This window comes from Felis catus, chromosome A2 (genome assembly GCF_018350175.1).
Source record: "Felis catus isolate Fca126 chromosome A2, F.catus_Fca126_mat1.0, whole genome shotgun sequence".
Lineage (NCBI taxonomy): Eukaryota > Metazoa > Chordata > Mammalia > Carnivora > Felidae > Felis > Felis catus.
In genome coordinates, this window is record NC_058369.1 from 167,428,521 (window position 1) to 167,446,067 (window position 17,547).

At 45.5% G+C, this 17,547-nt stretch overlaps 2 protein-coding genes across 14 annotated transcripts in view; one reads left to right on the plus strand and one right to left on the minus strand.

The window, feature by feature from the left end:
• Positions 1-17,547, plus strand: part of RNF32 (ring finger protein 32) — a 56,266-nt gene that overhangs the window by 38,044 nt on the left and 675 nt on the right. For 2 of the 3 annotated variants that reach the window (XR_006594713.1, XR_006594714.1), the window contains exons 9-10: positions 11,809-14,277; positions 16,392-16,556. Coding sequence is in view for 1 of the 3 variants with exons in the window: in XM_023250812.2 (XP_023106580.2) it covers positions 11,809-11,961 (153 nt within the window). In the remaining 2 variants the exon portion in view is untranslated. Of the gene's footprint in view, positions 1-11,808; positions 14,278-16,391; positions 16,557-17,547 lie in introns of those variants that run through there. The other variant, XM_023250812.2, reaches the window with a different exon arrangement.
• Positions 12,354-17,547, minus strand: part of LMBR1 (limb development membrane protein 1) — a 152,699-nt gene continuing 147,505 nt past the window's right edge. For 8 of the 11 annotated variants that reach the window (XM_045053070.1, XM_023250806.2, XM_045053067.1 and 5 more), the window contains 2 exons: positions 17,359-17,520; positions 12,354-14,255 (listed from right to left, as the gene is read on the minus strand). In XM_045053070.1, the coding sequence (XP_044909005.1) occupies positions 14,170-14,255; positions 17,359-17,520 (248 nt within the window). In that variant the 3' untranslated portion in view covers positions 12,354-14,169. Of the gene's footprint in view, positions 14,256-16,905; positions 16,966-17,358; positions 17,521-17,547 lie in introns of all 11 variants that reach the window. The other 3 variants (XM_023250807.2, XR_002740678.2, XM_045053066.1) reach the window with 2 other exon arrangements.

Below are 17,547 nucleotides of genomic sequence, written 5' to 3' on the forward strand. Positions count from 1 at the left end.
CCCCAGATCTCAGTGGCTTGCAAAGAAGCCTGTTCCTCCTGAACCCCACAGCCCACTGGCGGTTGGGAGGGGGGACGGGTGCTGACGGGGTGCTCTCAGGAGCCTCTGGCTCCCCGGCTCCTTCCGACTTCTGTCTCATGGCTCCTCTACCCTGAGTCCGTGAACGTTCCCATCACTGGGGAAAAGCAGGCAGAGGTGCTTACCGGGTGGAGCTTGGGCGTCCAGGCACACGTCGCCACGGCAACAGCTAGCCGCAGGGCAAAGAGACCGGAAGCGGGAGCCCAGGAGGAGGAAGACGTGGGTCGCCAAGCCCAGGTGCACACGTGTCAGGGGTGCGGAACAATCCTGACATCGTGTGGAAAGAAATACTAAAATGTATATTCCTTTCTTTTAATCTCATCCTTTCAAAATGCTCGTCTGATAGGTTTTATTTATAAATAGCTTTATAAATACCTATCACTTACGAATAAATACACATATATTGGAGTGTGCTCAAACATTTTGTAAATCATGGGGCACCGCACTGCAAAATTTGGACAAGCAAAATTTGTCCAAAATCAGTTAACAGTCTTGTCCCACTCATCCACAGGGGACATGCCCCAAGACCCCCAGTTGATGCAGAAAACCACGGATGGTGCCAAACCCTATCTTCCTACTGCATCTTCTCCTATACATACATACCGATGATAAAGTTTAGTTTATAAATTAGGTGGTAGTAAAAATTAATACTAAAAATAAACAGAACAGTGTACTGTAATAAAAGTCACGTGACGGTGGTTTCTGTCTCAGAATATCTTACTGTGCTGTGCTCACCTGGTGAGGAGGAAGTTGGAAGATCTAATGCCCGCATGACGAGGTGAAGTGAGGCGAGCGATGTGGGCACTGTGATGGAGCGTCCAGCTCTTACGGGTCTTCCGATGATCCGTCAGGAGGCTCATCCGCTCTGGGATCATAGGTGACTGGGTAACTGAAACTGTGGAGAGCGAGACTACAGATGGGGGGGTGGGGACCAGCTGTAAACTGGACAAGCTCTAAACAGTGAGTAAGCACTTCTGTCCTGAGACGGCAGAAGTTAGCAGCTCAGAGCCTTCCACGTCCACCCAGAAGGCCGATGACGTGCACGCCTCTCCGTCCATGCCCTGAAAGGCAGAGCAGAGCGGTGTGGCCAAGGCCTGAGTAGTCTGATCCCACTGCCCCCTGGAGGGAGAGTCCAAGGCTGCATGGGTCACTCAGTGATGGCGAGAGTCCACTGAGGACCGTGTATGGCCACATCCCAATGCTCCTGTTCCTCGGGACGATGACTGGGTCTTACTGTCCAGACTCCCTGCACTCCTGCCGGCCTTCTGAGCCCATTTCTCAAGCTCTCCCACTGAATCTGTGCTGCCACACATCCTTCCAGTGGCCTGTTTTCCCGCTAAGTGGACAGAGTCCACTTCTGCTCTGTGCAGCCAAGTACATGACTGACACAGGAATTATGAGTTGTGGACGACAGACACAGGAAAATCAGCGGCGATGGCGTCTGGAATGGGTCGTCACTGGGGACGAGGGCAGTGAGGGTCTTGTGAGTGTTCAGGGACGAGTCTCAGGCAGCTGTGACGATGTGACAGCAGGTATTTTTCTTATTGAAAAGCCTCCTGGAATGGCATTCCCACCAAGGCTTGGGGAGACCCAAGTTTCAACCACAGGACAATAAACAGGGATGCAGTGGAGTAGCTGCTTCTCTGGACAGTTTGACGATGACGACACATTTTCAGGTCAAGTCACAAAAACCATGCAGACTTTCATACGATTACATCACAGCTTCAGGTCTCTTGTATGAGAACTGGGTCGCTGACCAAGAGAGCGCGGGAAGTCAGTAGAAGACTTGGGAAAGGAACATTGTGTCATGCTATTTAAATCCATCATCGTAATTGTTTTCACATCTCCAAGTGACTGGGTACGTGGTTTATTACCACTTGGATTAGTAAATTCCAGTTTTGTTTCATGTGACCAGGGAATGGGATTTGCCAGTCCGGTTGCTGTAACAGTGCCCGTAACAACTAGGATTTATTTCCTGTATGTTGGGTGGGTTTGGCTGCACTGTGGGGGGCTCAGCCGGGCTTGGCCCCAAAGTGTGAGTTACGTCCAGCCACGTTCCCTGAGCTTGTGAATTTGGTTTCTGACCTGCAACCAAAGACTTGTGATGAATACAAGAAGGCATAAATGAAGGTGGAACCAAAGAGGGGGAGGAAACAAGAGTGGGAACGGGGGGAGGGGGGACAGGAAGGAGGGGTGAGCCACGCACAGCAGACACCCACGCGCACTTCCTTCGGCAGCAATCGCTGCCCGTTCGGTTCTGAACTTCTGAGCAGTGGGCCCAAAAAGGAAACCCGTGTCTGTTACACAAGGCAAGTGTTCAGAAAAGAGGGACTACTCTTTTTCCCCTTTTGAGACAAGTGTCCCCTTTCTTCCGTTTTTCGAGTTGGTGACCGGGGTGGCCGTGGAGGAGCGCCATGCAGGTCTCGCTTCCAGAGACCAGGCTGAGAGGGGTCGGCCAGTGGGCGTCTTCCAGCCACCGTCCCTTCAGAGCCGCCTGCGTGCTCCTGCCTAGGCCACGGGCTTCCGGGCGGTCCCTCCCTGCCACAGGGGAGCGCACCGCTCACGGGGACACGTATCCCTACCTCGTGGATGGCCACTGCTTGCGCTCAGACACGGCTTGTGCCACCAAGACAAAATGACAGGACACGATAAACAGAACGGTGTTCACCTCAGATATGCAGTGGTGAGTTTCACGGGGCAGATGCTGTAAAACGTTCCCCTGTAGCACGGCCACACCGTGGTCCACGACAGCAATTTCTGTGACGCCCGCTTGGGTGCAGTCTGCCGGGCATGCTGTCTGTGGTGGATCTGGCTTGTCTGGAATATCCGTAGGGCGTGCTGACTGTGTGTACTTCAAGTAGTTCTGGCGGGAAGCCACTTCTCGCACCGTTTTCATAAATACCGGCTGGCAGTTAGGTTCAAAATGCAGTCCCTCGTAAGTAGCAGGAATGTTTGCTTCTCTCGTGCCATATAATCTGTATGTGTGTTGACACGCCTTGGTGGACCAGAGCGTGTTAAATATAGCTAACCGCCTCCCGGAAAAGCCGAATGCCCAGGAAGGGTATCTGCGGGCGGGGCTGTTCTGAGCCCTCTCTGACCTGAGGCGGGCCACCAGCAGCCCCGGAATTGGTGAGCACAGCCTAACATCTAGGAAGCCGAGTCACCGTGTCGCAGGCCCGAAACGAACGTGACGCTGCGTGTCAGCTCTACTCAAAAACCGTTTTGGACAAAAAATGCAAAGAAATAACACGTGCATCTGGTCTCTTATTCCGGCAAACCAGGCAAACCCACGTGCCTTCTGCAGCCAAGCAGGTAACAGATCAGTGAAGAAAGCAGCTACTATCGCCATGGTTCCAAGATGTGGAACTTAATGTTGCCAGGTCTTCCGGCACTCGAACAATCCCTCTCAGCCAAACGATGTTTAATCTCTTGGCACCGACAACGACATGGCATTGGCATAAAAATAAATCGGTGAAACAGGCAGCCCGGAAACAAACCCACGCGTATACGGTCAATTAACTTATGACAAAGGAGCCGAGAACATACCACGGGGAAGGAACATTCTCTTCAATAAATGGTGCTGGGAAGCTGGATAGCCATGTGCTGAAGTTGGAACTGGCCCACCCCTTTACAGCATACACACACGTGAACTCAAAATGGATTAAGGCCTTGAACGTAAGACCTGAAACCATAAAATTCCTAAAATACACAGGGGGGTAAGCTCTTTGACATCGGTCTCAGCGATGACTTTTTGGATCTGACGCCAAAAGCAAAGACAACAAAAGCAAACAAAAAAGCTTCTTCACAGCAAAAAACAAAAACAAAAACAAAAACAAAAAACAATCAGCAAAATGAAAATGTTTGCAAATCATAACCTGCTACGGGGTCAATATCCAAACTATATAAAGAACTCATCCAATTCAATAGCAAAACAAACAATCCAATTTAGAAAGGGGCAAATCTAAATAGGCACCTTCCCAAACACACACGGATGGCCAGCAGGCACACGGAGAGACGCTCTGCTGGTGGGAGTGCACACCGATGCAGCCACTATGGAACGCAGCAAGGAGACTCCTCAAAAAGTTACAAATAGAACTACCACGTAATCCAGCAATTCCACTTCTGTGTACTTGTCCAAAGAAAATGAAAACACTCATTCAGAAAGGTATCAGCACCTCCATGCTCACTGCAGCATTATTCACAGCAGCGAAGATACGGAAACGACCCAAGGGTCCGTCGATAGGTGAGATGTGGTACACGTGTACAATAGAATATTATTCAGCTACAAAAAAGGGAAATCCTGCCGTTTGGGACACGGATGGACCTCATGCTAAATAAGACAAAGACAAATACCATCGGATCTCGATATGTAGAATCTAAAAAACAACAACAAATTCACAGATACAGAGAACAGATTGGTGGTTGCCTAGAGTAGGGAGTGGGGGCAGGCGAAATGGGTAAAAGTGATCAAAAGTACATACTTCCAGTTATAAAATAAGTCCTTCAGATCTAATGGACAGCACAGCAAGGATGGTTGACAATACTGTGTCGCATATTTGAAAGTTGCTGGGAGTAACTCTTAAAAGTTCTCAAGAAAAAAAAGTAACTGAATGGTGATCATTTCACTATATATATATATATATATATTCAGTTACCCACATATATATATATCTACACAATCATTATATATATATACACACACATATATATATATATATATATATATATATATATATATATATATAATCGTTATGTTATGCGCCTGAAACTAATGTATGACATTTTAATTAAAAAAAGACACTGAGGTTACAACTATAAATGAAAATACCTCACACAACGAGGGTATTGTGGAATTCTTGCGATTCATTAATGTTGACTCAATTTTTAAAATGTTGAACTCGCAACATCACATTTTGAGTTAAGCACAGCCCGCAGGTCACTTGTTTGCCATCTATACGTTACACAGACAAGCTGGGGACAGGGACGCGAAGATCAACTCCCTATAATGTGACCGAAATATTCTGGGCTTGAAAAGTTTTCCTTTAGATAGATTACCACAATGACGCCTCAGTAAAACATTCATAGCATACTGACTTTGAATAAGGCGATTTCTTTTTTTTTTTTTTTAAGATGTTTTTTAAGGAATCTCTACACCCAATGTGGGGCTCGAATCCACAGCCCTGAGATCAAGAGTCACACACTCCACCGACTGAGCCAGACAGGTGCCCCCAAATAACGCTATTTCTTAATGTCGTCTTCTGAAACCGTTTACCAAGACAAACCAAAGTAACTTGGTGGATGTGATTATTATTAAAAGCTGGGAAACACACTCACCCCAAAGAACTGAATTTCAGCAGAGCTGATCAGTAGCCAACAACTAGGTAACAGGAGCAATTATTTGTTTGGATCCATCTTGGATCAAGATAATAAAAATATTAACTGCATTAAAAAAAAAAGTGAAGGGGAAGAAAAAGTTTTCCTGGACCCTCTTGGGTTCTCGGCTAGATCTAAAAATTAAACTGACAAAGGCTGCTTAATAGGAGAAAAGCACACAAATATATTTAGCACAGGTTTTGCACGACACAGGAGCCTTCACAAGAAACAAAGAGCCAAAGAAACAGACCTGATTATTTTCCGCTACGTCCGATGAAGCACAGGAGTTGTGGGAAACACAACAGGTTAAGGAGTGTGAGGGAAGCGTGTAACCTGGGGGACTCAGCAAGGCCTGTTAGGACTCTCTGAGATCAGGAGGCTCCTTTTCTCTGGGTGAAGGGAGGGCAACTCTCACAAGAGGGTCTAAGGACCTGTTTCAGGGGAGAAGCGCAAACCTCAAATTCCTTCCGCTTGAAATATTCAATGCTCCCATGTGCCATACGCGAGTCTTGAGCCCTATCAAATGCTTGCTTTCTGCTTTCTGCAGGGAGTGGAGGTACATGTCTAACTTACCTAAAATGGGGTGAGAATTTAAAAATGTTATTTTTTGTTCTCACAGTAGTGTTACAGGATAAAGTTCTCCATAAGCCCCAATAATCAGGATTATTATTAAATGCATAAGCCCAAATCATGACCTAATTCTGCCCAGAGAAGAAAGACCTAAGATCAAAGATTATTACACTAACGGATTTTCCATGAGTTTTGTTGAAAAATGGCAAGGTTCTCAGGCCTACATGTAGAAACACACACACACACACACACACACACACACACACACACACACACACCCCAGGGTGAAGCCTGTGCCGGGGGCAGGGGGTGGGGTGGGGAGGCAGGCTGGCTAGACCACCTTCGCAGGGTTGAGGTGGGCAAGTCAGGGGCCACAGACACCTGTGCCCGGGGGGGGGGGGGGGCAGACGCCTCTTTCTGTTCCACCCTCCTCAAACACGTGGTTCCATCCTTGAGGGCACTTTGCAGATGAGTTCACATTTGTACTTTTTGAACCCAGCCTAGTTCTTTGTTACACAACGTCTCTGGGATTTTTAAATACTTGAAATGGTTGCAAACAATGAAACAGTGGCGAAAATCGAATTCCCTTATACTCTTCGCCAGCTTCCCCTCATGTTAACATGCCATGGTAAAATTATCTGAACCACAAATTAACAATGATACAAAAGTATTAGCTAATCTACAGATTTTATTTGAATCTTGTCAACAGTCTCCAGGATGTTTTGTAAATAAGAATTTTCATTTCTTTGCTGGGGTGCCTGGGTGGCTCAGTCGGTGAAGTGTCGGACTTCAGCTCAGGTCATGATCTCGCGGTTTGTGAGTTCAAGCCCAGCATCGGGCTCTGTGCCGACAGCTCAGAGCCCGGAGCCTGCTTTGGATTCTGGGTCTCCCTCTCTCTCTCCCCCGTCCCTCCTCATGCTTCGTCTCTCTCTCTCAAAAATAAGCATAAAATTTTTTTTTAAGTAAGAAAAAAAATTTTCTTTGCCAGCGTGAATGCTAATCTGTCTAAAGGAATACATCTTCCAAATTATAATTCAAGAGTGTATGGTAAAGTCATCATATTAACTGGACATTTCCAGACAGAATGAGTCACTAACAAGGACTCTGGAAGAGTAAATACAAGTATTAATAATTCAAAACACAAGATTAGTGTTCGGTATGTTAATAGAGGAGAATATTCTTCAGAATCAGTTTATGAGATACATTAATTAGAGGTTCAGGACATAAAACTTAGAAATAGAACTCGATGTTTATGGACATTTAGTTCATGAAAACGGCGCTGAAATCACATTACTGTTTAACATACGGCTCTGTCATACCGGCCTGTCCTTTGGGGAAACAATGAAACTAGTCAAGGATGGGACAGAACTGCATTGAGGTGCTCCCATCCGCTGAATGCGGCGTCTGAATCCAAGAGGGGTCGCCATCTACACAGAAGCCATGGAGGGTGGGCGACCAGGAAGCTGTGCACTCGGTGGGCATCCGAACTCTTTCAACTGTCTTCGTGGGCAAGTGGGCAAGTGACAATCCGAAGCGGCTCTTGGGGTCCCAGCTGTCCCATCCTGTCCCATCCGTGGTGCCACAGAGGAAAGGAAGGGTGGAGGTGGGGCAGCGCCAGGCGTCTTCCGAGTCACCTTCCTGGAGGTCCTACACAACACTCTGGGCAAGCTCCCTGGTCAGATCCGCGCCACATGGCGGGCACAGTGCCACCCTGAAAAAAAACCGGAGCTGGGTCGCCTGGCACGAATGGTTGCTGTGTGGCCAGTGACGTCTCTGCACAACCGTGATCTGATTCCTTTCGGCAAGACAAATCCAGATAAGAGGTTGATGAATTACGGAAAAAAAAAAAAAATACAGACACAGAAGCAGTTAGGTGTGGGGTAACGAAAATGATCCGGGGTTCCACGGTGGTGATGGCTGCTCCACTCTGTGCATATACTATATATCAACAAATCATATGCTTTAAGAGTGAGTTTTGTAATATGTGAATTGCATCTCAAAGTAGTTAGGGGCAAAAATTGGGAAATACCTTTAAAAGTCTTAGGGTAGCGAAGGCCTTAGTATGACACCAAGAAATTATGGGAAACTGCACATTTTGACTACTTCAAAATGTAAAGTCTCAATACCACAAAAACCCAATATTGGACAAGTTTAAAAAACAACCAGGAAAAATATACACATCAGAAAGATAAACATTTAATATCCATAATATAGTTTTTAATAAAACAATAAAGATATTATGAAATACCAGAAGAAAAATGGGCTAAGTATATTTAATACTAATTCACAAAAGTAGAAATACAAACAGCTGATAAAAAATTTTTTTTAATTCCCAGTAGTGATTAAAAATGCAAAGAAAAACAATTAAATGTTTGCCTCTTAGGTCGGCACTCCTGTAAAAGACCGGCAAAATCCAGTGTTAGCTAGAGAAACACATCTTCACGTGCTGTTGGTGAGAGTATATTGATAGGATCTTTCTGGAAGTAGTCTGAAAATGTGCATTCCCTTTGATCCAAGACTTTAATACCTAGGAACTGGGTGAATTTGTAACTCAGAGTAAGAAACATGTATTTGGGCTTCCTCCCCATTCCTGGCACGGAGATGAAGCCGGTGGAATTTCCTAAGGCGGTAAGAAGATAAAGGTGTCTTTTGATATGCGCAAGGAGCCCTTTGGACCACACCTGAGCTTCTGTGAATAAGCGGTCTTTGGGAAGGCTCCTACAGCAGGCCAGTGGGAACTACCACCTTCAGTCCCGCCCTTCCGACCCGTGGGGAGCAGGAAGGCCTGGAGCCTGAGGATCGCTAGTGGCCAATCCTTTCCTCAATCATGTCTGTGTAATGAAGCTTCCATTTAAAACACCCTAACTGAAGGGGTTCAGGGAGCTTCCGGGTCGGGCAGCACCCGGCGGTGCGGGGCGGCTGGTGCACCTGGAGGGGGCAGGGAAGCTCTGCCCCCACCCCGACCCCTGGCCCGTGCGCCTCCTCCGTCCGGTGTTCCTGAGCTGGACCCTCTGTCACTAGCAGGTAATCTGGTAAGCGCGCTGTTCCCCAGACTTCCGTGAGCCGCTCGAGCAAATCGCTGAGCCAGAGAGAGGTGGGAACCTCTGACTGATGGCTGGTTGGCCGAAGCACAGGGGACAGCCCAGACCTGCCACTGGCGACTGAGGCGGTGGTGGGAGCCAATCTTGGACTGAGCCCTTTACCTGTGGGGTCTGCACTAACTCCACGGACACGGCGTCAGAAGGAAATCAAATCGTGTGACACAGATACGGTATCCACAGAGAACTGGGAGAAGAGGCTGGTGCGGGAAAACCCCCACACGTGTGGTGGCCAAAAGTGAAGTGCTGAGAGTGCAAAAAAAGAGAAGCTTTTCATCGCAACTTTCTTTTTTTTTTTTTTTTTTAATATTTTTTTTCAACGTTTATTTATTTTTGGGACAGAGAGAGACAGAGCATGAACGGGGGAGGGGCAGAGAGAGAGGGAGACACAGAATCGGAAACAGGCTCCAGGCTCCGAGCCATCAGCCCAGAGCCCGACGCGGGGCTCGAACTCCCGGACCGCGAGATCGTGACCTGGCTGAAGTCGGACGCTCAACCGACTGCGCCACCCAGGCGCCCCTCATCACAACTTTCTAAAGCGAGAATAGAACAATGTGCTAAGACATATGTAAAAAGCTATCTGTGAGTACGCATAGCCATTCGATAGGATACAACAGCTACGGCTACTCAATAGGACAGAACGGCTCCAGCCCCTCAAAGTCACAGCGTGTCCCGGGTTCGCAGGGGCCACTGTTGGCAAGCAGTGTATCTTTTAGGAAGAGCTTTTCAAGAGAGAAGACATTAAGACATTCACCCAGGAGTTTCAGTGACTGATCAAACTTTCTTCCTCAGCTTCGTATTTAAATCTCTACCTCCTCACATTCAGACACTGACGATCTTTCTGGTCCCCCGAAATCATACGCATCAGGTGCTGCCGCCCTACCTCTCATCACCCATGCTTGGGAACTTAACTTCTCCAGTATGTTTAGGAGAACAGAACACCAAAATCGCACCCAAGAAGAAGTGGGCTTCATCTGAATTTCCGAGTTGATCACACTTGAACTTGAAGACGCTTTCACCGAACTGAATTACGCAGAGCTGGAAGTTAACTAACTTCTCTTCCAGAGTAGCCCCCAGATCTCTTCCTCCAAAACGAAGGGATCAATCACCTAGTTTTGAAATTTTATAGCCCACTTTTTAGAGCTTTAGCAACTTCTACTGATTTTAATTACATGTTTTGCAGTGCAACGAGTAATCTGCACGTGTAATACTTCGGCTTCAGGGGTGTTTGCACTGATGAATTTTACCTGAAGAATATTCAAAAGCCACAATGTTTTTGTATTCATTCATCTTTCAACTAGATCCTGAAGCCGTATTTTTCAAACTAAAGTTTACGATCCGTTGGCATTAGTGGTCTGTGTCTAGTGTCCTCAAAAATAAAACAGAAAATGCCAGCGTGCATCACATACCAAAAGTAGGTACTATTTCCTTAAATTGTCGTTCACACGTATACACACGTGTGAGGGTTACAATGAAGAGTGTATTCCTTCCTTTCGTCAAAGAGCTGGAAAGCCACTGCTGTGAAGGCTTCTGTCTGCCAGTGAATTCACCAGTTGACAATGGCCATTCACTCTTCCAAGAACTGTGGATTAGGCTGCCCAGACCACAACTGGGTATAGCTCAGTCCTTTCATGGAAAAGATTAGAAAATCAAATAAGTAACTCAAAAAATTCGATGACACCCGTCATTTCAATTGTTGATGGTGCATTTTAGCTGTAACTGGTTGCAAGAAATTGCTCTACCAAGAACTCCACAAAAAAAGAGAGAAAACATTCACTTCTTCCCCCATTCAACATCCCACCAGAGTCATTACTGCCTTTTAGAAAACTGAAATGGAAGCATCCTACACATACGCTTAAGTTTCAGCCACGATGGCATTTAAGATTTAAAACTCAAACACGCATTTGAATGCTTATAAAACAAAGTATGAAATCACCTTTTGTAAAACTTTAATTTCTGAGACATTAAAAAGTCACACTAGAAGTGTCTCATAGAAACAAACAGAACCAACAGATAATTTGTAAACAGAACACTCTAGTAAACAAAAATGATTCACCAGTGCATCTAAACATCATCTTTAACCCATACCAGTCTTTAGTATAAAAGTCAGTGAGTGCTGTACGTAGACTCATATTTAAAAAAAAAAAAATATTTTAAGAACTTTGTCTTTATACATTAAATACTGCGCTAACAACAAAGAAAGCCACGTAGGGTTCTCAAAGCCCACGTTGCAGGCAGGTTACGGGGTGAAGGAGGACCAGGGCGGTCCTCCGTGCCCCAGCAAACTGAGGCAGACGTCGAGGCCCCGAAGATCAGGTGTGTACAGGGTGAGCCACTAACGCATCCAAGAGTCAAAACCAGGCAGAAGGTTTCATTCTCGTCCACGAGTCCACCAACCGCTCAGTATGGCACCGAAGGACCTAGCATGTGCGTGTACGTGTGGGCACACGTGTAATTTTCACATAGTCTCACTTCGACAGCAGGTCTGTTTTTGCACAGAATATATATAAGGCTAAGTAAATACTGAATCTAAGAAATACTTGGAAACATCAGTAAAAATTGCAAATGTCATAATCTATAAGATGTATCATTTTAAAATTACTTAAGTACTGCAGAAGCAATCAAAGATAAGAACTGGCCAAGTCTCCTCACGCAACTTTGTAACTACCGTGCCTAATGCCCTTTGCAGGTGGATCCTAAGGTGAGACTAAGCGGAGCATCTGACAGGGCGACCGTGGACGTCCTCCCACCCGGCAAGAACGAAATGGCGGCCCCGGGCCTCTCCTCCTGCTCCAGCTCCACGAGCGCGACAAAGGCAAGGCTCGCAGGGCGCCTGTCCTGACCAGAGCCCAAGTGCTCGGCCTCTGTGTGCCACGGCCCGTTTCTGTCGCAGCCTCTCACGGCCGGCCTCCAGAGCATCCAACAGGAGCACCTGCATTTACAAAGTCTGTCCCCCAAGAGGAAGTCTCTGTGTGTAACCAGGGATGCACTGTTTGGAGTGGTTGCAATCATGCAGCGAACAGGGAGGACATATCAACCTGCATTTGTTCCCACAAAAGGGGTCTGAGGCCCCAGGCTCAAAACCATCCCCCCACGTGAGGTGTGTCCTTGGTCCCAGAGCCATGACGATGCATCCAGTAGCAGCTGTGGGAATTTATGCTACATTTCACCGCGTACTAATCCAAACCTGGCCTCAGTTTTCCGATGGAAAGAAACTTTCAAATGAACAAAGAATTGATACAGACATTGAAAAGTTTAATATTTGACTCAGAAATTCTCAGACATCTTACAAACACCCAGGAACTTCCCATGGATGTTAAGTTACAAGTGATGTTCTTTTATTGAAAGAACTTTCTTTTCTCTTCTTTCCTTGACCAGGTCTGTTCAAAATATGGATTGCAAGCAAGTTTCAGTAAAAATCAAAGCTTGCAATTAATGTTTAAATAGGTGTAATTATCAGTGAAATTAGGAAATAGCCATCTTCTGTTCATTTGCTCACTATGCAGGTCTCATGCTGAGAGATTCCCAATGCTACACTGGTGGTATTTACTGAGTGTTGTTTAGAATCACAAAATGGTCTTTTATTTTACAACGAAGCTGCATCTTAACAAGCAGAGAAGCTCAGAAGGAAATGCAGAGGTATAAATAAAGGAGAGGTATACTCAATGGAACTGAGGAATATACAGATTAATTTTTCTTATTATTTTGGCTCTAAATGGAAATTTTTTATGTCAAATATATACAGCCGGATTTTCATAAATTTCTCCAAAAAACAACTTGAGAAAACTGTTCTTTTACTTTTGTCTGAACACAGACAATCTATTGCCATACACATAGTGCATGTGAACGTAAGTGTTTCCGGAGACTGCGTAACTATGAATTGTGTGCAAAGGGGCTCGCTCGTGTCACGTGTCTGCATGCACAATTTTCAGTACCCTATCCTAGCGCCTGGTAACACAGAGTACAATTTTATAGTTTTATTCAGTGGACTTAAAGTCAAGAAGCCATCCCAAGAATTATTTACAATTCAGTAACTGAATGATTATCTGATCACGATACATAGTAGAGCTATTCTTACATCATGAATGCTGACACTGTGCATCTGGGTGGTAACCTGGTAACTTTTATAAATCTGAGGTTTACATCGGCATATACGAAAGGAACCAAAGCCTGAAGAGTGTGGTGACAGCGGGGTTTCTACCACAGATGATTTGTAGTTTCATAATGGGACACAGGAGAACAAGGAACTGAGAGATACCTGAAGAAATGCTTTAAAAAACCGAGTGTACACATAGCCTATAAGGCAAAATCTAAGTTACAAGTGTATTCAACACCGGCAACTATGTTACGAGAGGTAATACTGAGTCGCATACACGTGAGACGTCGGAGAACGGTGACCACGTACCACTTCCGGCCGAGCTGACCACACCGCGCGGTGGCAGGCGTTCCCACGTGTTCTCCCACGGATCGGGTTTTAAAAGAATTTCGCCTTTCTCCCTGGACTCAAAGTCCAATCGCTATCACCCTGAAACAAAAGCCGGAACTATGCTTCTGTCCTTTTCCCTAGGGAGGGGAGAAACCTCATCTGCCAGCGCTGCCGTTCCCATGCGCCACCGCAACGGGGGCAGCTGTAAGCCTGCGTGTCTGCAGGGCCTTCACTTCACAGCCAAGCACCAAGGATGCCTTTCTCGCGGCCTTCTCCGTCTTGAATAAAGTATATAATGGGATTTAACTGAGTTCGTAGAAAGCCCCGGAGTTGGCCTTAAAACATGCTCGTCCGGGTGACTGTACCAACCGACGCCAGCACCCGCGTCCACAGAAGAACGTGCCGCCCCGAGGAGCCTGTCTGGCCGGCGAGTAGGGGGTCCGCACGGAGTTAAACGGACGCGTGGCCCGTGGGTGGCGGCCGAGTTCTTAGGAGACTGTGAAAGCGGTGGCGCCGCCAGGCCCGGGCGCTCACCGGGAGGCACCGCCGGGGCGAGTCATTTCTGACCGACGGGGCGGTCGGGAGCCGGGGGCTCCCGGGTCAGTGGCAGAGCGCTGCGCGTTCTCACAGTGCTTTGTGATGCCCGTTTGCAGACGGCTTTGATGTTTCTGAATCCCTTGACGCGTCTGATAAGTGAAGCTTATGCAGCCCTGCAGGAAAATTAAGAAAATGGTGAGAAAGGACGTACTGTTGCGTGGCTGCGCAGACGGCCAACAAGGCAGAGTGTCCGGTGTCACTGAGGAAGCTGGGAGGTGCTGGCCAGGCCCCTTAAGGACGAGAGACCTCTTCTCCCCACTGGGGGCGCCCAGGGGCCTAAGCGGTAGACAGCGGTGTCTCAGGAAGCCACGCCTTCTCCACAATTCTGCGCAGCTCTGGGGCCCCTGCAGGCTTCCGCTTTCTTCAGTTCACTCCCTCCCCCCCCTCCCGTGCCCCTCCCGCCCCCCCGCCCCCGCACCGATCCCAGGAGCACGCTCTCTCACGCCTCCTCCCGCAAGCTCATCCAGACAGACCCAGTGTGCTTCCCGGGGGACCTAACCGGACACAAATATGATGGCGTTCTTGTTTTAAAATACACACATACAAGTATACACACAAGAAAACACATGGAAAGACATACCAACATATTAAGCATGTCATTAAAAAGAAAAGCAATGGAAAACATGATCAAAAAGAAAAAGACAAGAAATGGCAAAATAATAAACTGAACATAAATAATATTCCAATATTCAAAGACAATTCACAGAGTAAGAAAGTATCACTATCTTCTAAAGTTACATTAGTTTCCTTCTGTATCATACATCAGTCACTCACATAATACACCTGACATACACAACTGTGCCCTCCCAGGGATAAAAAGTAGAAGATAGTTCATGTGGCACCAAAGCTCTCAGCACTTACTAATAAAGTGAAGCACAAAGATATTCAAGAATATATAACCAGCCCATCTATGGAAAAGATTTTGAGGAAACATTTTTATGAAGCTCAGACCTTTGTTGACACCTCAAAAACATACTTGGAGGAGGTTTTTTTCCCCTAAGATTCCAGATAGCTATCTACCTGTCAGTTAAGCAATTTTACATCCCTCTTAAATCAACACAGCACTCTGAATTTTAAAGTTTCTATCACCTGCATATGTTCATAAAAGAAAAGCTAAAATTGAGTCTGTGTATGATGGATGAATGGGAAGGAAAAAAGAAATCAATCTAACATAAAAAAGAGTTCTGATCCCAGGAATGGCCAAACCATTGAGTGACAACAGGAACCCACAGCTGCTGGGGAAGCGTGTTTCAACACGGCCTGCTAGAGAAGGAAGTAGGCGGACAGAGAACCAGCGGGGTAATCACGCCCGAAGCAAAAGGGAATCCCCTTTTAGGACACATTTCCAGTTGTTACTTCTAAAACTCGGGGGCAGCACAAGCTACGCATCTTTAAAAAAAAACTACAATGTCTCTCTGTGCGGATACAGTCACCTCCACCGCCATCCAGTGTTTGTTTATATACCCGGAGTACACCAGGTACTCTATGAGACAGACACTGTCACTGTCAACGGACATAGCACCAGAGGGGAAAAGCCTACAAAAAAAGAGGGGGAAAAAGGAGACAGTTAAATTTTATAATCAAATTACGATTCCCAGTGAAATTAGACTGAAGATCTCAGATGAGTCACACATTATTACATATACTTAATATGGAGGATCTTTTTCTAGGTATGATTCATGTCCTCCTTAGGCATTCCAGAGAGTAACAGAAAACATTTGGACAAAAAACCTTAAATCCATCTAGTGGTTTTACACAAGTCTTGATAATTCTATTGCTTATTATGGTCAAAGGGCCAACACAACATACATGACTTCACCTTAGGTTAAATGATACTTCCCTACATTAAAAAAAGTTTCTTTAGAAAGATGATATCCAGAATACTTAACTCAAAACTAAGTTTACAGTAATTCATCTACAGCCGTCTCATGTCAGTGACTAGTCAGTGGGAATCGACCTGACATTATGGCTAACTAACCTCACTGATGCTACCACGGGCTTCAAAATGAAGTTCTCACTTGAGACATTTGGCGGGGAGAGCTACGGATTCCCACGTCACCTTACAGATTTTTACCTTGTCGGTATTATGAAATTTAGGCATGAAAATCCACAATTATCCACTGCTTCTGCTGAAATGAGATGTCACTTTCACTTCTAGGCCACTATTTCACCAACCATCCCCTCACAGGGTGAACTTAAAGTAAAATACATATGAGTAGATAATCTGAAATCTTTTTTCCTTCCCAAAGGTCATCCCTTCAACCACAGAGGTTGGAAGAATTTGGTTGGGTGAGAAGCTTCATGTTGCTCAGAAGGTGGAGGTTATCTGGACCTTAATCAGTACGGGGCCTATGGCAACCACTACAAGCCACAAGAGAACACAGACTATAAACATTCAAATGATGTCAAGTTAGGTAAACGACCTAATGTTAGGAGTCCCTGCAATAAAGCGCTGCCTTTCCCTTCTTTTATTATAAAATTACACACTCCAAACCCAAGAGGGTTTATATAGCAAGACAGTTTATACTGCCCTGGTATTCCTAAAATATAAAGCCTGATGTATGTTTAGTACTAATGTTGAAGTAAGCATGGAAAAAACACATTTGATAAGTTACATTTATTCCCTTTAAACCTTAGCCAAACCTAAGAGTTTTTTAATACTGTCACAATACATGTGACTCATGGACTACATGATTCAGGAATGCCCTCTCCCATATTAATGACAAGAACACTAATATTTTTATCCTGACTTGTTTGGCTTACGGAAGAGAATTATGGATCAGCTTGATATTGTAAACTCCAAGCCTCAAAAGAGATCTGCAACTAAAAAACAGTAAGAGGTGTCGTTACCAAAAGAGAAGTTTAGCCCGTTATTACCCTCACCTCACCACAACCACCATCATCTTAACGATAAAAGAGCTCATTTTATTGAGCCCTTCCGATGTGCCAGGACTATGCTCAGGCCCTTACAAGAAATATTTCAGTTAATATCCACAACAAGAGAAGAAGGTATTATCACCATTTTATAGATAAGGAAGCTGAGGCTTAATGAAATAATTTTACACAAGAGCACAACCAATAAGGAGTGGGTCAGAAATGTGACCTCTAGGGTGTTACACATCAGGAAAAATGGAGATGAAGACTTAAAATCAATTCATATGGCAAAATTAAAAATTAGTAGAAAGCGAGAAAAATACCCATAAACCTCAGGATTACCTAGGGCCTTGAAAAGTTCTTCTCGTACAGCAGAGGTGAATTTTCTGACCAGACACAATGTTGTCACAATAGCAAAAAGCAAATTGTAGGATAATACAATATAGAAATTTCCCAGCCAATTAAACCTTCCAAAGTCTCCAAGTAGATCAAATCTAGTGATTCCTGTTAAAAATAAATAAAATAGCCCTT